The sequence below is a fragment of the Podarcis cretensis genome, assembly GCF_951804945.1.
Source record: "Podarcis cretensis genome assembly, chromosome: 16".
In the NCBI taxonomy this organism is placed as follows: domain Eukaryota; kingdom Metazoa; phylum Chordata; class Lepidosauria; order Squamata; family Lacertidae; genus Podarcis; species Podarcis cretensis.
In genome coordinates, this window is record NC_137186.1 from 712,149 (window position 1) to 733,215 (window position 21,067).

At 50.4% G+C, this 21,067-nt stretch overlaps 2 protein-coding genes across 2 annotated transcripts in view; one reads left to right on the forward strand and one right to left on the reverse strand.

Annotated features, from left to right (window-relative positions):
* Positions 1-15,826, forward strand: part of LOC307205514 (sodium/potassium-transporting ATPase subunit alpha-2) — a 43,127-nt gene extending 27,301 nt beyond the window's left edge. The window contains exons 13-23 of the mRNA XM_079957959.1: positions 754-929; positions 2,639-2,775; positions 3,139-3,289; positions 4,142-4,310; positions 4,656-4,810; positions 5,590-5,713; positions 7,554-7,699; positions 8,655-8,785; positions 10,928-11,029; positions 13,463-13,554; positions 15,707-15,826. Of these exons, the coding sequence (XP_079814085.1) occupies positions 754-929; positions 2,639-2,775; positions 3,139-3,289; positions 4,142-4,310; positions 4,656-4,810; positions 5,590-5,713; positions 7,554-7,699; positions 8,655-8,785; positions 10,928-11,029; positions 13,463-13,554; positions 15,707-15,735 (1,412 nt within the window). The 3' untranslated portion in view covers positions 15,736-15,826. The remainder of the gene's footprint in view (positions 1-753; positions 930-2,638; positions 2,776-3,138; positions 3,290-4,141; positions 4,311-4,655; positions 4,811-5,589; positions 5,714-7,553; positions 7,700-8,654; positions 8,786-10,927; positions 11,030-13,462; positions 13,555-15,706) is intronic.
* LOC307205600 (uncharacterized protein) overlaps positions 1-21,067 on the reverse strand; it is a 286,408-nt gene that overhangs the window by 190,753 nt on the left and 74,588 nt on the right. The window lies entirely within an intron of this gene.

The window sequence follows — 21,067 nt, forward strand, 5'->3', positions numbered from 1 at the left end:
GGGGGCACGAAGCCTCTGCAGGGCAGCCGTTCTCCCTCTTCGGAGTAAAGCTCCCAAGAGCCGCACACACGCTCCATGCGGCTCTTTAAAGGGAGTGCTGAGCAGAGCCTCCCGCCTGCATTCGCTCCATAAGATGCACACACATTTCCCCTTACTTTTTAGGAGGGGGAAAGTGCATCTTATAGAGTGAAAAATGCTGTATTTTTCCCTGCATTGCGTTTCATAGAATTGTAGTGTTGGTAATCCAGACCAGCCCCCTGCAGTGGAGGAATCACAGCTAAAGAATGCTGTATTGTTTTTAACACTCGATTGGAAGCCGCCTAGAGTGGCTGGGGAAACTCAGCCAGATGGGCAGGGTATAAATATATTATTATTATTATTATTATTATTATTATTATTATTATTAGAAGGATCCCTGATAGGTGGCTGTCTAGCCTCTGTTTAGCCCGTTCCGCTCTTGCCATCAGGAAGTTATTCCTTTGCACTCAAACAAAGGGTGCATAATAACACAACAATAATGTAACCATAACGTATTTAATTACATAAAAAAACCCGCCACTGTCGACATCAAGACAGATAACATAGTTTTATTGCCCGAAGGCAAACTGCAGCACAGTGGAAACAGATGCAGAGGGGGAAGGGGCTATGAGGTGGGCTGGGCTGCTGGCAATGGAGCTTTCTCTGTGTCGGGGAGCAGAGGGGGCGAGTTCTTGGGGTCTCACTCTCCCTCCGTCCGTCTCCGCAATCCCACAGGTTTCTGCCATTACAACCTCCCCGAAGACCAGTTCCCCCGAGGCTTCAAGTTTGACGCGGACGAAGTCAACTTCCCCACCAGCAACCTCTGCTTTGTGGGGCTCATGTCCATGATTGACCCGCCTCGGGCCGCTGTGCCAGATGCCGTGGGGAAGTGCCGGAGCGCCGGGATTAAGGTCAGCCATGCTGGGGAGACGGGCTCCGTCTTCTGCCCTCCCTCTCCCCACCCCTTACGCCCCAGAGAACCGGACTAAGACCTGGGAGACGAGGGGGAGAATCCCCCACTTGGCTGTTGGCCACCACTGCCTCTTGTGACAGAAGGAGGACTTGGCTTTAGGGTTACCAGACGGATTTGCAGATCTGTCCCCGGACAAATTCCGTCCCCAGAATGTCCCCAGATTTGCAAATCTCATAGAATCATAGAGTTGGAAGAGACCACAAGGGCCATCGAGTCCAACCCCCTGCCAAGCAGGAAACACCATCAGAGCACTCCTGACATCTGGTTGTCAAGCCTCTGCTTAAAGACCTCCAAAGAAGGAGACTCCACCACACTCCTTGGCAGCAAATTCCACTGTCAAACAGCTCTTACTGTCAGGAAGTTCTTCCTAATGTTTAGGTGGAATCTTCTTTCTTGTAGTTTGGATCCATTGCTCCGTGTCCGCTTCTCTGGAGCAGCAGAAAACAACCTTTCTCCCTCCTCTATGTGACATCCTTTTATATATTTGAACATGGCTATCATATCACCCCTTAACCTCCTCTTCTCCAGGCTAAACATGCCCAGCTCAGTCCCCAGGAAATCTGTCCCCGGGAAACGTGGCAGTGGAAGTCTCAGCAGCCCAGAGCCAGCCTGGTAGCGCAGTTGGCTCTGGCTGGCTTCAGGAGCTTCTCACTGGCGTGGCGCCTGCCATGTTTCCTCTCCGGAAGTCCCCATATGATGTGTCTTGTGCGCAACACATCATATGGGGACTTCCGGAGAGGAAAAATGGTGGGAACCACGGCCGCGAGCAGCTCCTGAAGCCAGCCAGAGCCAACTGCACTACCAATGGCCAGCCGGCCACAACTCCTGAATCTCCCCTGATCTGTCAATAGAAAGGGGGAAGGGGGGAAATTGGGGAAGGCTCAGGAGTCACGGGCAGGCAGCGCGCCATTGCCCAGGAGGGGCGCAAGGCACACGGTTTCTCTGCCGGGCAAGGTGCAAAGCCTTTCTTTCGCACCCTGTGAGACATTAATTTCACAGGGATTTATGTTTAGATGCTAGGACAGAGATGATAAGGAAAACAGGAAGACACAATGAGAGATAAAGGAGGTTCTGTGGGATTGGTGGAAGTCAATGTCTTGTTGTTGTTTTAGTGTTTATAGTATTAACTTGTAAGATATGGATTTGTGGGGGGATTTTGTTTGTTTTTTTAGTTGTTGTTCCTTTCTTTAGTTTTCGAATGTTGGTTTTTGTGTGTTGTGTATTGTTATTTTTCGATATTTTTTGTCTTGTTGTTGTGTGGAAAATACTAATAAAATTTATTTTTTAAAAAAAACCTGGGCAATGGCGCGCCAACTGCCCGTGACTTCAAAGCCTCCCCCGATCTCCTGTCCCCTTCCCCCTTTGTTTTGACTGATAGGGGGAGGCTCGGGAGTCGCGGCCGGCTGGCCATTGCGCAGGTTTTTTTATATACAATATGCATGTGTGCTTGGGCCCAGGGTCTTTTGCCTCACCATCCCCACTACTGACTCCCTGTTGCTACTCAGCTTCCAGGGGGGAAAAAGTGTCCCCGGATTCATTGAAGACAATCTGGTAACCATACACTTTAGCTCTCCTGAATCTTCCAACCTTTGGCTCCACTGGATGAGGGTTTTGTCCTGATTGCTGTCTCTGCCCCTGTTCCCCCAGGTGATTATGGTGACCGGCGACCACCCCATCACCGCCAAGGCCATTGCCAAGGGCGTGGGCATCATCTCTGAGGGGAACGAGACAGTGGAGGACATCGCTGACCGCCTCAACATCCCCGTCAACCAGGTCAACCCCAGGTAGGCCTGCGCTTCCGTCCCTGGGCAGCCCCCGCTTCCCCTCCTGGCCTCCTCCAGCCAGGTATCTCGTGGGCTTCCTTCGCCAATGTCGAGAGCCAGCGTGTTGTAGTGGTTAAGATTGGTGGACTCGTAATCTGGTGAACTGGGTTCGCTTCCCTGCTCCTCCACATGCAGCAGCTGGGTGACCTTGGGCCAGTCACGCTTCTCTGAAGTCTCTCAGCCCCACTCACCCCACAGAGTGTTTGTTGTGGGGGAGGAAGGGAAAGGAGAATGTTAGCCGCTTTGAGACTCCTTGGGGTAGTGAGAAAGTGGGATATCAAATCCAAACTCTTCTTCTTCCTCCCTGGCCCCGTCTCCTCATAGGGAAGCCAAGGCCTGTGTGGTCCACGGATCAGATCTCAAAGACATGACCTCTGAGCAGCTGGATGAGATCCTCAAGAACCACACGGAGATTGTCTTTGCCCGCACCTCCCCGCAGCAGAAGCTCATCATCGTGGAAGGTTGCCAGAGGCAGGTGAGGCAGATGCGCTGTTTTCGTTTTTTGCCAGGCGCACAATAATTTTGTTTTATTGTTTAATTTTCCCACCAATGCTATTTGCCAATTTGCAAGGGGAACCCGCTCTGAGTCCTTCCAGGACCTTGCTGTTACGAGCCTGGATACCTGGATACTAGTAGAAGAGAACTCATGACAGGTTTCAGCTTCAAGTGAATATTCTCTCCTGTGAAAAGATTGAGGAAAGCCAGACATTTAGAGACATTTTCCCTAGGGAAACAATCATTGGCCTTTTAAATGAATTTGTGGAAGAAGGGTTATTGATTTGTTTCTGTTTTATTAGGTATTTTGTGGTCTCATTTTGTAGTTTTATTTTGTGAACTGCCCTGTAATCTTCAGTTGAAGGGTGCATACAAATTTTAATAATAATAATAGTAATAATAGTAATAATACAGTCATACCTCAGGTTACAGGCGCTTCAGGTTGCGTTTTTTCGGGTTACGGACCCACTGAAACACAGAAGTACCAGAACGGGTTACTTCCGGGTTTCGGGGGGTCACACATGGGCAAAAGTGCTAAATTGCGCTTTGCGCATGCACAGAAGCACCGAATTGCAACCCGTGTGTGCGCAGATGCTGGTTGTGAATGCAGCGGGTTGCGAACGTGCATCCCGCACAGATCACGTTTGCAACCCGAGCGTCCACTGTAATAATAATAATAGCAACAAGAATAACAACAATAATATTTGGCTCAGTGCTTCCTGAGCCACTTTCCCCCACGTCTACCACATACATCAGACACTGTAGATCCTATTATTCCGCACCTTCTCCCAACGTCTGGTGCTGACCCCCATTCCCCCCTCCTGTTCTTCAGGGGGCCATCGTGGCAGTGACCGGGGACGGGGTGAACGACTCGCCCGCCTTGAAGAAGGCCGACATTGGCATCGCCATGGGAATCGCTGGCTCCGACGTCTCCAAGCAGGCTGCGGACATGATCCTCCTGGACGACAACTTCGCCTCCATCGTTACGGGGGTGGAGGAAGGTGGGTGGAAGGGGCGCCGAGTCGAGCCAGGAGGCCCTGCCGCCCCTCCTTCGCCCATCCCTCTAACCCCCTCACCCCATATGTGCCTACTCAACTGATTTATCAGTTTTGTTTAGGCAAGCCTGCCCAGGCATGTAGAATTGCTGGGGTATGTTTTCATTCATTTTTAGTTTGTCACTGATTTTGTGTTTTGAATGTTTTAAAGAGCTGCTTTTACTGGTGATTTTATTATTTCGTTATCACTGTAAACCACTTTGATGGTGGTTTTTTTGTTTTTACAATTAAGAGGTGTATAAATTTTATGAAACAAACAAACAAATGGCGCCTCCATCCTCTACCCGGCAGGTCGCCTGATCTTTGACAACCTGAAGAAGTCCATTGCTTACACCCTGACCAGCAACATTCCAGAGATCACCCCTTTCCTGCTCTTCATCATCGCCAACATCCCTCTTCCCCTGGGCACCGTCACCATCCTCTGCATCGACCTGGGCACCGACATGGTGAGCGTCACCAGGGCCCAGGGAGGGGGGCAGGAGACAAAGAAGGTTGCATTTAAACCAAATCTTATGCTACATTGGACGCAGGTGGCACTGTGGGTTAAACCACAGAGTCTAGGACTTGCCGATCAGAAGGTCAGCGGTTCGAATCCCCGCGACGGGGTGAGCTCCCGTTGCTCGGTCCCTGCTCCTGCCAACCTAGCAGTTTGAAAGCACGTCAAAGTGCAAGTAGATAAATAGATACCGCTCCAGCGGGAAGGTAAACGGCGTTTCTGTGCGCTGCTCTGGTTTCGCCAGAAGCGGCTTAGTCATGCTGGCCACATGACCCGGAAGCTGATACAGGACAGTTATTATAGAAGCTTTAGTGAGCCTGAGCAAACTCATCCGCTGTGAGTTTAAAAGGGGGAATGTTACTCTGCTAAATTGTGAAACTTGTTTGCACAAGTTGGAAAGGCTATAATCAAACAATATATCCTCTCCTGCATCCCTGAACATTCCCACATATATTTCATAGTAGCTCATTTCAGTCACCCACAAAACTCAGAAATTGAACCCTAGAGCTTTCAGAGGTTCGGACAGTGGGCAAGATCCTGCTCAAATGCCGACCCTGAAAAAAACCCTGTGTGGGTTTTCAGTAAAGAGCACCTCTCCCACAAACATGGGGATCATCCCCAAAATATTAACGGTGGGGAAATGGAGCTGGAGCCCCTCCACAGCCTTATTTCTGTTTCCGGTTCTTGCTGCCCCCTGAAATTCGCACCCTGCCACTCCTTCTCCCTTAGGTGCCGGCCATCTCCCTGGCTTACGAGGCTGCAGAGAGCGACATCATGAAGAGGCAGCCGAGGAACCCCAAGACGGACAAGCTGGTGAACGAGCGTCTCATCAGCATGGCCTACGGGCAGATCGGTGAGGGGCTGCCACCGCCAGCAGCATGGTACAAAGCACCCAGTTTCCAGCCCACAGATTGGGGAATCAGAAGGGGAGCGCTGTAGATGCCACCATGCCACTGTGGTTAGAGTATGGGACTAGCACCAGGGAGAGACCTGGGTTCAAATCCCCACTCGGCCCTGAAGTTTCCTGGGTGTGAACTTGGCCAGTCACTGCCTCTCTCAGCCTAACCTACCTCACAAGGTTGTTGTTGTTGTTGTTGTTGTTGTTGTTGTTGTTGTTGTTGTAGGGACTAAATTGGGGGGGGGAGAACCACACATGTCACATTGAGCTACTTGGAGGGAAAAGGGTGAGGTATGAATGTCATAAATCAGTGGTTCCCAATTAGCTAAGCATTGCAGACCCCCTGTTTTTTAAAAGCCAAGCCATGGACACCATACTTTTTTTGGGTGGTAAATTGATATCTCTGTGGTAGCCACAGACCACCCCACTGAGGTCGGCAGATCCTCACTGTCCTAAATCAATATTGCAGATGGGGCACTACAGAGACAGGCACAGCCGCCAGTAATACAACAACGTTATGTCATGAAAAGCATAATATCACTAGAACATAACACTATGACCAAGCTGTTAATTCAGCATCTATCAACATTTAAGCAAAATAGGGTAGGTCAAGAAAAAGAGAGTCCAATGACTTCACACCCAAAAGGAGCTCCAAAGCTGAATACCAACTTCGCAGGCTGTGATTTAGCTGGTTCCTTCATTGCAGAGGAAAGGAGTGCGGGTGGCGCTGTGGCCTAGGACTTGCCGATCAGAAGGTCAGCAGTTTGAATCCCCGCGACGGGGTGAGCTCCTGTTGCTCCTGCCAACCTAGCAGTTCAAAAGCACGTCAAAGTGCAAGTAGAGCAATAGGTACCACTCCAGCGGGAAGGTGAACAGCGTTTCCGTGCGCTGCTCTGGTTCGCCAGAAGCGGCTTAGTCCTGCTGGCCACATGACCCGGAAGCTGTACCCCGGCTCCCTCGGCCAATAAAGCGAGATGAGCGCCGCAACCCCAGAGTCGGTCACCACTGGACCTAATGGTCAGGAGTCCCTTTACCTTTACCTTTACCTTTACCTTTACCTTTACCTTTACCTTTACCTTTACATTGCAGAGGGGTTTGGACTAGATGACTGTTGGAGTCCCTTCCAAATCTATAGTTCTGTGATTCTATGAACTTCCACACACACACACAACCCACCACACACACTGTTTTATGCCTCGCCAAAAACTTGTCCATCTCTTTCGAGTTCCTTATTAACTTGAATTCTCTTAATGATTTGTTTTTATAGTGGTACCTCCAGTTACATACGCTTCAGATTACATATGCCTTAGGTTACAGACTCCGCTAACCGAGAAATATTACCTCGGGTTAAGAACTTTGCTTCAGGATGAGAACAGAAATTGTGCTCCAGCAGTTCGGCAGCAGCAGGAGGCCCCATTAGCTAAAGTGGTGCTTCAGGTTAAGAACAGTTTCAGGTTAAGAACAGTTTCAGGTTAAGAACGGACCTCCAGAATGAATTAAGTACTTAACCTGAGGTACCACTGTATATTTTTCTTGTTAACTCCTTACTCAGGGTTTCTAGGGCTTGCTATGGGGAGGCAGGTGCAAAGAACCCGCCCCCCACCGCCCACCCCATGGCAAACCCAGGCAGCCTCTCTCTCCTGCTGCCTCCGTCTTCCCCTTCTGCAGTCTGCCCAGAAGGGGCAGGCCAGCCATTGAGGGCCCCTGGCGCTTCCTGCTGGCAGAGTCTCCCTCCTGCTCAGGTGTCCCTCCAGGGGAATGACTCTCTCCCTCCCTCCCTCCCTTCTCCCCCCAGGTATGATCCAGGCCCTTGGGGGCTTCTTCACTTATTTTGTCATCCTGGCCGAAAATGGCTTCCTCCCCTCCACCTTGCTGGGCATCCGCTTGGACTGGGACGACCGCTCCAAAAACGACCTGGAAGACAGCTATGGGCAGGAGTGGGTGAGTGGGGGGCCCTCTTCTTGTTGAGGGGAGCCTCTGCATGGAGATGCAACATCATCCCTCTTCCTCATTTTTAAGATTTTTTCTTTTAATAAAGCAGCATTGACATCATAGTTTGGAGGTCCCGGGCCCTAAGGAAGTCAGACTATCCTCCCCCAGGGCCAGGGCCTTCTCAGTTGTGGCTCCGACCTGGTGGAACGCTCTGTCCCATGAGACCAGGGCCCTGCAGGATTAAACCTCCTTCTGTAGGGCCTGTAAGACAGAGCTATTCCGCCTGGCTTTCAACTTGAACTTAGCCTGATCTTTTAGTCCCCTACCTTCCCTCCCCCTCCCCTTTTTATAAAGATTACCCGCTCTGGGACCCCACAGCTAATTCTCGCTGGCCCAAATAGGACTAATTTAGCCAACCAGCCCTGGTGATCATCTAATGTTTATTGGATGGATTTCCCCACTAAATTTATTTTTGAATCCTGAATTTATTGTTATTCATGTTTTATATTGTATTTTATGCTGTTTTTTGTTGAATCAATTGAGTGTTTTAAATTTGTTGTTATCCACCCTGAGCCCAGTTTTCTGAACCAGGAAAGGCGGGGTATAAATAAAAAATTATTATTATTATTATTATTATTATTATTATTATTATTATTACCAGGCAGGTGCCTTCCCTCTACTGTTCTTGTCACCTGCTAGAAATATTTTTGTTTAAGCCTGTCCAGATGTATAGAAAGTCGACGGCGTGTTTTAATCTGTTTTTCGTCTGTTGTTATTTTTAACTTTTTGAAAGTTTTAAATCACGGTTGTTGCTTTTTTATCGTGATGGTTTTATTGCTTTATCCTCTTCGGAGAGAGAGTGGGGTGGCGCCCCGTCGGGTGTTTTTGAGCTGCGCTTCCCACATTGCAGGGGGAGTTTGAACCAGGTGAGCCCACAGTTCTGTGGTTCTTTCTCTCCCTGCAGACCTACGAGCAGCGGAAGGTGGTGGAGTTCACCTGCCACACGGCCTTCTTCGCCAGCATCGTGGTGGTACAGTGGGCCGACCTCATCATTTGCAAGACCAGGAGGAACTCTGTCTTCCAGCAAGGCATGAAGTAAGTCCCAGCCTCACCCAAAAATAGATACGCCTCTGAACCTGGAGGTTCCATGTACAGTGGTGCCTCGCAAAACGAAATTAATCCGTTCCATGAGGCTCTTCGTATAGCGGTTTTTTCGTCTTGCAAAGCAAGCCCATTGACAGCTTAGGGGATTAGCGCTATTAGCGGTTTAGCGGCTTTTAGCGATCAGCTGTTAAGCGGCTTATCAGCGGATCAGCTGATAAGCGGCTTAGCGGCTTAGGAAAAGGGGGGGAAAGGGGAAAAAACCCGCAGGAACTCGCAAGACATTTTCGTCTTGCGAAGCAAGCCCATAGGGAAATTCGTTTTGCGAAGCGCCTCCAAAACGGAAAACCTTTTCGTCTGGCGGGTTTTCCGTCTTGCGAGGCGTTCGTCTTGCGGTGCACCACTGTACCTCTCCTGGGACGCGGGGGGCGCTGTGGGTTAAACCCCAGAGCCTAGGACTTGCCGGTCAGAAGGTCGGCGGTTCACAGAGGCCGACCTCCTGGGAATAACAGATTTGGATATTCCACAAAAGAGGAAGGGTATCTTTTTATATGCGACGGCGGCAGCAAGAGTTTTGATCGCAGCAAAATGGAAGAGTAATGAAATCCCCTCTATTCAAGATTGGATCCAAAAGCTGACAGAATATGCTGAATTAGATGGTTTATCAGAAAAAATAAAGAATAAATCAAAACAGGAATTTGTTTCTAAATGGGAGGTTTTTAAAGAATATCTGGAAAATAAATATAGTAGTTTAAATTCTGTTGGAGCATTCGAGGAACTTCAGTAATAGTTGCAAGGTAGATATAAGAAATTAGATTTAATGAGAATAAGTTTAATTATGAAAAAAAATGTGTATTGGCCATAAGTAATATGAATTTGAAGTATGGAATAGACGGGAGGTTGGGTCTTTAATGTTAAGACCAATAGATGTTTTATTGTTTGCTAAGAATATCATGTGTCTATGGTTATTTTTGTAATTTGTGTGTAATTTGGTATTTGTATTTTTTGTTTGTTTTTCTTGTTGTATAAATAATTTATTTATTTTTTTTAAAAAAAAAAAGGTCGGCGGTTCAAATCCCTGTGACGGGGTGAGCTCCCGTTGCTCGGTCCCAGCTCCTGCCAACCTAGCAGTTTGAAAGCACGTCAAAGTGCAAGTAGATGAATAGGTACCGCTCTGGCGGGAAGGTAAAGGGCGTTTCCGTGCACTCTGGTTTCCGTCACAGTGTCCTGTTGTGCCAGAAGCGGTTTAGTCCTACTGGTCACATGACCCGGAAAGTTATCTGTGGATAAACGCTGTTTCCCTCGGCCTGAAAGCGAGATGAGTGCTGCAACCCCATAGTTGCCTTTGACTGGACTTAACCATCAAGGGGTCCTTTAGGAAAAGGTCAAGGGACCCCTGACCATTAGGTCCAGTCATGGCCGACTCTGGGGTTGCGGCACTCTTCTCGCTTTACTGGCCGAGGGAGCCTTGGTACATCTTACGGGTCATGTGACCAGCACGACTAAGCCGCTTCTGGCGAACCAGAGCAGCGCACGGAAACGCCGTTGACCTTCCCACCGGAGTGGTACCTATTTATCTACTTGCACTTGGATGTGCTTTTGAACTGCTAGGTTGGCAGGAGCTGAGACCGAGCAATGGGAGCTCACCCCATCGTGGGGATTCGAACCACCGACCTTCTGATCGGCAAGTCCTAGGCTCTGTGGTTTAACCCACAGCGCCACCCGCGTCCCGTAACTTTCCTTTTTTTACCCTGGTTCATAGCCAACTAATCCCTGGATCATAGAAACCCAGAACTGTGAAGTTGTAAGGGACACCCAAGGGTTATCCAGTCCACCCCCCTCAATGCAGGACTTGCAGCTAAAGCACTCCTAGCAGGTGATCATCATCCATCGGAATATAGGCTACTGCTTTATCCTGAGTCACAACCTTGCTATACATCGAGCTCAGAATGGTCTGCACTGACCGGCAGCAGCCAAAGAAGGTCTTTGGGGCTTCAGGCAGCTTCCTGCGTTGTCCCTACACGGATGTGAGCAGGAGCAAGCTGGAGGGCGGAGCGGGCCCCTAGTGGTCCTCAGTCCTCCTGAGCGCCTTCCTTGTGACCCCCACCCCACCCTCCTCTCTCTTCTTCCCTCCAGGAACAAGATCCTGATCTTCGGCCTTCTGGAAGAGACAGCTCTGGCCGCTTTCCTCTCGTACTGCCCTGGGATGGGGGTGGCTTTGCGCATGTACCCACTCAAGTAAGCTCCCTGTCCAGACCTGGGGGGGGTTGGATCGGGGGGGGGCTTTGTCTCTGCCCCTTAGCCCTCTCTAGAGCAGAGCTCTGGCTTGTGGGGTTTACTAGAGCCTATTCATTCATTTGCACATCTATCTATCCATCTATCTTTATTTATCTGCACAAATATTTGTATACCACTGCTTCGTCAAAAAATGCATCCAAGTGGTTTGAAATGCAAAACCATACAATAAAATCATTTTTTTAAAAAATAACAACAGACATCCATGAACCATCTTGGGAAGATATCTTCTTACTCTAAGCACCCGCGTTAGGTCCCGGAGGAATAGAAAATGTTTTCAGCTGGCATTTAAGATGTTAAAGACGGAAGGCATGCCTGCTTAATCTCTAGTGGCAGGGAGTTCCACAGGGCCAGGCTGATGACAGCACTAAAAGGCTCGTTCCCCCTCGTTGCCAAATGAGCCTCACCACAAAAAAAAGTTTCGGAGAAATTTGTGCAGAAGTGGTAACGAATTCCTGTGGAAAATTCACAAACTGATGTGGAGGGAGCTGAATTTTAAGATTGGCCGGAGGAGAAAGTGAGAGGCTTTGGAAACTGGCAGATTTGCCCGTCTCCTGTCCTGCACTGCGCTCAGGACCTAAATCCTTGGCTGGGCCCACTTCTGCCCACTAATCCCTTTAAGAGCCAAGTTCTTGAGGCGGCCCCATCTGCCAGGATCTGGCAAGGCCTCAGCGCCAGGAGGGGGCAGCTTGGCAGCGGCTGATCAGTAGAAAGCAGAGAGAAAAGCTCCTCTCCGTCTCTCGTGATAACACTGGAACTCACGGGTGCCCATGGAAGCTGAAGGATGGAAGTCCCAGGGCAGAGAAAAGTCCTTCTCCATCCCATGTGCCGGTGGAACTGTGGAACTCCCTCTTGCAGGAGATAATAATAATAACAATAACAATAACAATAATAATAATAATAAATTTTATTTATACCTCGCCCTCCCCGGTCAGAGCCGGGCTCAGGGCAGCTAACACCAATAAAATAAAATCACAGTAAAAACATAATAGGGGGAAACGAGAGGGAGGGGGGAAAAACCCAATTTAAAATACGGGTTAAAATGCAATTTAAAATGCAGCCTCATTTTAAAATAGCTGATAAATCAAGACTATAAGGGGAGGGAAACAGAAGGGTCAGACCGAGTCCAAACCAAAGGCCAGGCGGAGCAGCTCTGTCTTGCAGGCCCTGCGGAAAGATGTCAAGTCCCGCAGGACCCTGGTCTCTTGTAACAGAGCGTTCAACCACGTCGGGGCCAGCACTGAAAAGGCCCTGGCTCTAGTTGAGACCAATCTAACCACCTTGCAGCTCGGGACCTCCAAGGTGTTGTTATTTGTAGACCTTAAGGTCCTCCATGGGGCAGACCAGGAGAGGCGGTCCCTTAGGTATGAGGGTCCCAGGCTGAGATAGTGATGGCACCAAAAGAGGATTAGGGGCTGTGTGAGGTGGGGGGGGGGAGGCTGCCTGAGCCGCTTCAAAAAAAATTCGAAAAATGGGGAAAAAATTGGGATACGATTTATAATGAATTGAAAAAACTGTTTAAATATACCTTCCCCCAAAAAACCGGAAGCCTTTTTGCTGGGGTTGATAGGAGATGAAATAAGAAAAGCAGATCAGAGACTATTTATGTATGCTACGACTGCCGCCAGAATCTTAGTAGCCCAAAAATGGAAAACTCAGGAAATACCAACACTAATGGAGGGGCAGACAAAAATGGTTGAATATGTAGAATTAGCAAAACTGATCCACCAGATCCGTAACCAAGAGGAAGCAAAGTTCAAAAATGAATGGAGTAAATTTGTTGAGTATATAGGAAATAACTGCAGAAGTTTAAAGACTGTAGTAGGATTAAAATAAATTTTGCGATGTCTACAGGATGCTATTAAGAACCTGCGAAGAAAGAGAAAATTCAATATGAAAGCCTGTTGGAGGGAGGGAGGGAAGTCTGTGCACGATAGAGCGTTTAGAAAATAAGTAGACATATGATTGTTGAATTTTAGAGTACAGTGGTGCCTCGCAAGATGAAAATAATCCGTTCCGCGAGTCTCTTCGTCTAGCGGTTTCTTCGTCTTGCGAAGCATCCCTATTAGCGGCTTAGCGGATTAGCGCTATTAGTGGCTTAGTGGCTTAGAAAAAGGGGGGGGGAGGGAAAAAACTCGCAAGACTCACAAGACGTTTTCGTCTTGCGAAGCAAGCCCATAGGGAAATTCGTCTTGCGAAGCTCCTCGAAAAATGGAAAACCCTTTCGTCTAGCGGGTTTTTCGTCTTGCGAGGCATTCGTCTTGCAGGGCACCACTGTATTTATTTTGTTTGTGTTTGTTAAAGAAAACTCAATAAAAAGCATTTGGGGGAAAAAACCAAAGCACTTCTCTCCCTCCCTCCCTCTCTCCTCTCCAGGGTGACCTGGTGGTTCTGCGCTTTCCCGTACAGCCTCCTCATTTTCATCTACGACGAAGTGAGGAAGCTCCTCATACGCCGCTACCCTGGTGGTGAGTGTCGTTCCGGACCCCCCCTCCCACCCAAAAAGGATGTGCAGGGCTTCCCTCGGGGCCCCCTGGTTGGCCGCCGTGAAAATGGGAGGCCGGACTGGATGGACCCCCTCCTTAGGCTCCGATGGGCAAATGACCGGAGGATGAATCGACTGGTGGCTTCTAGCCACAATGGCTACATCCTCCGTCCTCTGTCGGAGGCAGGGCACCTCTGAATGCCAGGGAACGCTCATGTGCTGGTCCCATGGGTTACCTGAGAGGCGAGGTCCAAGTCCGGTCCATGGTCAAAGGTGCAACGTGGAGGCAGTCTGTAGTAGCTGAAGCTGGGTGCAAGGCAGGGAGTCAGGTGAAGTCAGGAACAGGCTTGCAAGTGTTGTAAACAAAAATTGCCCTTTTCCCTTATGGGGTATCCAAGAGCCCATATAGAGTCCTTACATAGGTTCCCTATTTGTAGGAGAGAATAACAGAGGCCAAGCAGAGAATATTGAGAAGCAAAGCAGCTAGTAAGCTTGATCTTTATTGATCTGTTGCAACAGGGTGCTCCCCTCACACGCAGGAGAGAGGACGGACCCAGAATAATGGTGTGCAATAAAAACTTTTGAAATTGCCACCCTGTAGATCAAGACCACCCCCAGAAACATCATACCTACATCACAGAAGGGGTGTAACCTAAGACCACCCCTCAGATACATCACACCTACATCACAGAAAAGGCGGTCTAAAACAGAAATTTAGATGTTGTTTTTCTCCTGTCTGGCAGGTTACTTGACTGGATTGCCTGGGGAGCCTGGCCAGTATTTTGTGATGATAAATACTTAGTTCCTGAGCCAGGTCACAGGCTCACACCCTATTCAAACACAGACATGCCCTTAAGACAGGATTTGTGAAGGAAAAGACAGTGGGGAGGCTCCTCCATTTTTGACGTTGCAGAGAAAAGATTTGCTCAGTTTAGGAATCAAATGGTTCCAGGCTGGCCTTCCTGTGCTGATCTATGTATGTGCTTGGTTGGTACACTTATGAACATTACCATATATCTAAGACCATAAAATTCCTATCACACAAGCAGGGAGCCAGGGCGGGTGAGGAGCTCAGGCAGGAACGCAGGACAGGGTTCAGGCAGGAACTGGCAACCAACAATGTTGCTCCCGCAACCTGGACTGGGGCTGGCCGGCTTTTATCTGCCCCGAGGCATAGGGCGGCCCTGATCCTCAGGTGACTCGCCTCTCCTGGCCTGGAGGCGAGCACTCCTCCTGCGGGAACTTAGTTCCCTCCGCCTCTCTGCCCTGAGCCTCTGCAGCTCAGGAGAGGCTGGAGGGTTACTGGACCCAGAGGCAACCTCAGCCTCCCCTGACGGGGCTGAGAGTGGAGCTCCTGCAGGCAATGGGTCCTCCATCACCTCAGGAGCCGGAGCAGACTCAGCTGATGCCTGCACCTGAGGATCCAGCACAGGTGAGGACCCTTCAGGCTCAAGCCCCAGCCCCGGCTCAGCTGGTTCTGGAGGCGGGGACTCCTGTGCAGGCTGGGATCCCTCCGGTTCAGCCTCCGAGTCCGAATCCCAGGCCATCACACCTCAAGTTGGCCTGATCCAGCAGCCAGGCACTCCCTATGGGGGGCTCCTGTGGCAGCAGAACCTCCAGGCCCAGTGGCAGTGTGCACTGAAAATCAAGATAATGGGGGGACACAAATGGATCCTGCCAGTGGTTTTCCGGCTGGTTGGCCTCTGTGGGAGCAGGAGTCTCCCTTGGGCCTGATCCAGCGGCTCTTTGGATGTTCCCATGGAGCCTCCAGGTCCAGAGCCAGTCTATCTCGATTCCTGGGTTCTCAGGGGCTTTTTGGCCACTGTGGCCCAGGGCTGTGGGGCAAAGGGGTCTCCTTTGGCCTGATCCAGCCGCTGCAACACCCTCCTCATGTTCTCATGCAAGTGTATCTTTTCCCAACTCAACCGTCTGTTCCAGACGGTTTCATGTTTAATAGGTTATTGTATTTTAATATTCCGTTGGAAGCCGCCCAGAGTGGCTGGAGAAACCCGGCCAGATGGGCAGGGTATAAATAAATTATTATTATTATTATTATTATTATTATTATTATTATTATTATTACACACACACTAACTCTTCTTTCTCTCTCTCTCTCCTCCCTCTTCCTTTCCCAGGCTGGGTGGAAAAGGAGACCTACTACTAAAGGCAGCGAGCCACCCCCCCTCCTTACAACCTGTAGTCAAAAACCAGACGATGTAGTCAGAAAGAGGCAATAAAAGTTAATTTAACCTGTTCTCCAGGCCTCGCCCCTTGCTGTCCCTTCGGAAGAGGAGACCCTTGTGGTGCCAGGAAAAGCGGGGAGCCTCACACCTCTTGCATGGTTGGAAGTGGGGGCTGCGGGGGCAAATCAAAATAATCTGGCGGGTGTTGTGTTTGGGGCCACAGCGACCGGCCTGTTGAAACCCAGTGGGCGGGGAGCTCATCGAATCGTAGAGTTGCAAGGGACCCCCCAAAGGTCATCTATCCCAACCCCGTGCAACGCAGGAATCACAGCTCCTGATTCCGTTCCCTGGGCAGGCTAGCTGTATCCCAGGTGAATGCAGAGCAGCGTGCGCCTTCACGCCCCCCCCCCCGCCCCGCCTGCCAGCTGCCGTTGGCCCCAGACCCGTTCCTAACTGCCCCAGGTGCTAATGGCACAGAAAGGGGATCTGGGCAGCCGGTATAAAAATAAGACTCTGGATCAGCAGAAAGGGCCGAAATAGTGTCAGAGCTCACTTAAGCTGCAGGGCCCCGGGGCGGCATTTGTGGCTGATTAAAATAACAGCAGCTGTCCCCGGCCAAGTGCTGCAGCGAGGGTTAAAAATAGCCCCAGCCGAGGCGTCACTGGCCTTAAGGGCCACTGCAGGATGGAAAGGAGGCGGCGGCGGCAGCAGCAGCAGCGGTGGCGGCCCTGGACAGGTCCAGGCGTCTGGGCTGCACTCTGCGTGGTTCCCTTAAGACATTGTGCCGGGGTGGACTGGATGAGCTTTGGGGGCTCTTCACACGCCACCACCGTTGTGTGATTCCAAGGAAGAGGAAAACCTCTCCTTACGCAGGGCTGTAGCTCCGTGGCAGAGCAGGTGCTGTTTCTGAAACCCTCGAGAGCCACCTGCCAGTCAGTGCAGACAACATGTAGCTAGGTGGGCTTGATAAGGCAGCTTCCTACACTCCCTAAAACCTTTTTGTTGCGGCAACAGGGTGTGTGTAGCTGTGACACCACAAACACAAAGGTCCTCTGTTGGCATGTGTGTGTGTTTGTCGCCTTCTGTTCCAAGGTACGTGCGCCCCCACCCTGTGCAGAAACAATTAAAATCCTGATAATGAGGTACAGAGGGGGGTTGCGTCATTTGCAGAGCTGCAAACGGAATTGTTATTTATTATGTTCCTTTCTTGCATATCTCTGGGGAAAGCATTCCGCAATCAGGGAGCCACCATTGAAAAGGCCCAACTTCATCCTGCAAACCCTCTGGGCCTGTTTGGAGAACTAAGTAAGGCCCGGGACCTGCCCCCCCCCCCCTCAAAAGGTGGCAATGATCAGGAGTCCAAGCAAGGTGTTTCAGCACAGCTGCTGGAAACTGACAAATGGCCCCAGATACAATCGACAACAATGAGGCCTAGCAACATGCGTGACAGGTTTTAAAAAAAAGCAGTAAACCCTGTGGAGTCTACAGAAGGTGTTGCGTGGCCAGGGTCTTTGCACTGTGCAAAGCATCTACCACCCGAGTGATTCGAATCTAGCCCTGGAATGCAGGAGTCACAGTGTACCAGCTCTCGAACACAGGCCTTTGTCTGCTAAGACTCAAATACGTCTGCTGTCTTCAAAACAGCAGGAGAAGGAATTGCAGGAGCCAGGGGCCTCCAGCGAGAGAGGAGGAGGCTGATATGCAAAACACTGCTTATTCCACACAACCCAAGAGCCCCTCGCAAAGGGGGCTATTAATCAGGAATGGCAGGTGGACATTGGCAAACACCAGTGCAGGGAAGAGTTCGTTCCCCAGGCTAATAACAAGAGTAGTCAGGAGAAGTAGGGAATGTGGCAGGCAGGCGTGGCCAGAATCAGCAGTCAGCATGTGATCAGGAACAAACTGTGACCGAACCTTGCAGGCAAACATCAGCATAAATATTTGTATGTGCCACCCCAATCTCTGAGTGGTGAGAGATTCCAGGGGTCCCAGCACTTACTCAGGTTCAGTTTCCTTGGAATGAGGTTCAGCAGAGACTGTGGTGTCTTTAGAATATCTGGTTTTCTTTACATATATATACCACCCAAGCAGAAGATGGAGAGGCTTTCTCCTCCAGGAAACACAACCCCACTTCTGACACCAGTGTTGCGCACCGGCCCAGTCTCTGAGCAGCGAGAAAGTTCAGGGGTTCCAGTTGCTTACCGGGTTCGGTTTCTTTGCAGTGAGGGACAGTGTGTGGCGTCTTTAGGATATACGGTTTTATTTGCACATATATACAACCTGAGCACAGGGTGGAGAGGCTCACAGCATCAACACCCAATAAGATCTCGCTTCTCCATTAGTCTCTGCTTTGGGGCAAACAGGTCTCTGGGTCTCCCACTTCCAGCCTGCTTTCTGAGCAACTCTCTCTCACACAACACTGACTATCATTCTCCTACTCAGCAGGTAGGTGAGTGGAGGGTGGGGGCAGGGGAAGAGAAAGACCCACCCATTTTGCCCGAGGGCACAGAACATTTTTGGTTATCCTAGTCTTGGTTGCCTAGACAAAAGGGCTGGGAATGTCCGTAGGTGATTAACCTGGAGGCTTCTGAGTGCCAAGCTCTCCTACTGAGATGTAGCCTTTACCCTAAGCATAAAGTACAATTCTGGTCCTCATGGTTCTGAATTAAGGGCTGGTTTAAACAGGCACTTCAGAAGCTGCCTTTTCCCGGAGATGGGCCATCTAGCTCAGTCCTGCCTGCCTACACTGGTTGGCAGCAGCGGCTCTGCACCTGGGACACTGTGTGGAAAAGCCACACACCCCAGGCCCACCGACTCTCCAGTCCCCACCCCAAAAAACAAATCCGCTTTGGGTACAAGATGTGCTCTGCAGGCAGGGAGGGGCAGGGGGGCGTCTTCCAGGAGCCCTGGAGGTGCTGACTGCGGTGAGCCCAAAATAGAGAGGGTGGCGGGTGGGCCTGCGAGGCAAAGCGAAGGTAGAGGGAGAGAGAAGGAGCCGGGCGGGCGGGAGGGGGCCTTGCTCAGGTTTCGTTTGCTGGAGGGGCTTAAATATCCACCTGGGGTTAAAAATAAGGATGCTCAGGCTCCTGCAGGTCATTTGACACCAGCCTTGGCTCTGCAAGGTGTGGAGGGGGGCAGAGGGGGGTGACAAATTTGGGGAGGGGGTTGGATGAAGGGCCTGGAGCCTGCCGGGTGGGTGAGTGGCTGGGTGGGTGCTGGACATTTCAGGGAGGGAGGGTATTCTTTACTTTCAGAGACACCGCCTCCCCAAAGCCCCCCACCCCAGTTTCCTGTCTCAGGAATTAATTAATTGATTGATTGGTGTCATAATACTTATAAACCTCTTCATTTTTTTAAAAAAAAACACAACAACCCTCAAAGCAATTCACAAAAAGAGTAAAACAGTGAAATGGTCAATTTGAAAAACAGCTAGAAGCAAGTAATTTAAAAACATAAAAAATAAATTTAAGTGTTGAAACACATGACTGGATATAGGCTTTGCCTAAACAAAAATGTTTTCGCCATGCACCGAAAAGAGTACAGCAAAGAAGATGTCTGCCCGGTGTCCACAGGCAGGGAGTTCCAGAGGGCCATGCAAAAAGATCCGTTTCAAAGAAGTGTGGAACGAGGATTGTGAGACCAGGTCTGCAGGTTGCAGGTGGCAAGGCGATCTTGCAGGTGGACCAGTCCCAAGCAGGTGAGGGGTTTGTAGACAAACACCTTGAACTTGGGTGGCAGCGCTGGGTAATGGGAGTTGGCTGTCCAGCAAGCTGCCTGATCTTGCAAGAAAAGGGTTTGATGTACGAACACCTTGACCTTGGCCTGGTATGGCACATGCATCACACATCTCGGGAGAAGGTGCTCACAACAACTATTTAAAACATGCAAAAAAAATTAAGGTGCAACAATAAGCTAAAAAAAACCAGGTTAAAGCACATGTCAGCATCGCAACATGTCTAGGCAGGCTTGCCTAAACAAGAATGTTTTTAGCAGAAGCAGTACAGTGAAGCTGCCTGGATGGTGTCAAGAGGCAGGGAGTTCCAAAGTCTGGGTGCTGCCACACTAAAAGAGTGATTTCTTACAAATGCAGAAATGGTGCTACCAGTGCAGATCATAGCAGTTGCATGAGCCCATGTGAGGTAAAGCAATATTGCAAATTGGTTTCAAATTGTTAAGGGCTTTGGATCCTATTAGTAACTCCTTGAACATGTATCACGCAGGTCAGGATAAGGGCAGAGGAGGCTCCTTTCATGGGTCAGACCCACATAGGGCTGGGGTAGCCAGTGGGGTGCCCTCCGGAAGGGGCTGGAATCCAACAACCCCACGAGTCAGGGGTGGCCGTTGCACAGGGAGGGGGAGGACGGAGTCGGGAGTCGGCTGTCCAGCAAGACGCCTGATCTTGCAAGAAAAGTTGGGTGGGGCTTAGGAGGCGACTAACCTGTGGCCTCCCAGGTGTCGCTCAACCCCAGCTCCCATCCCCATCCCTGACCCCCTGGCCACGTGGGCTGGGGCTGGGGTCACCACGCTGGCCACCCCTGACTTCGACGGACTCCACCACCTAGCTTTCAGGAGGGGCTCCTCTGCCCCCTCCCTGCGGATGCTGCCAGTGGGGTTGAACCTAAGTTTTTCTGCTTGTGAGGCAGGTGCTGCACCATGGAACTACGGCCCGCCCCTGCTGGCCGTGCGTCACAGCACCAAAGCGTCACTCTTCCTGTCCAGCCCAGCGCCAGGCGTCAATCAACGCGGCGGCTGGGTGCAAAGAGGAACAGGCGAGGGCCCAGATGCAGTCAGCTCCCTGCGTTTAGACCTTTGATTTATGGCGCTCTGGATTCCCAGGCCTGGCGGGCTCCTTGTGCTGCTCCATCTCCCGTCCACTGAGGGCCTCCAAGTCGCGGCATCCTGCTCTCTTTAAGGACCACAGAAGTGGCCGGCGCAGAATTAGTCTGCATTGTCTATCTGTGGCTTGCAGCCAGACTGGCTGTCACCAGACGATGGGGAGAAATGCGGGACGTTTTTCTTAGCGTCCAGTTTAAGAAGGCCTTGCCTATTTCAAGGGAAACATCGACTTATTCAGTATGAACAACAGGACCTAAGAGCCTGCCGGATCAGGCCAAAGGGGACCCATCTAGTCCAGCCGCCTGTTCTCTCAGTGCCTGTGGGAAACCCGTGGACAGGATCCGAAGACAAGAGCAACTCTTGCCTCCTGTGTTTTCCAGCAAATGGCGTTCAGAATCATGGCTGCCTCTGACTGGGGCTAGGAGCCTTTGATAGACCTCTCCTCCTCCACAAATTTGGAATGAATTTTATTATTTC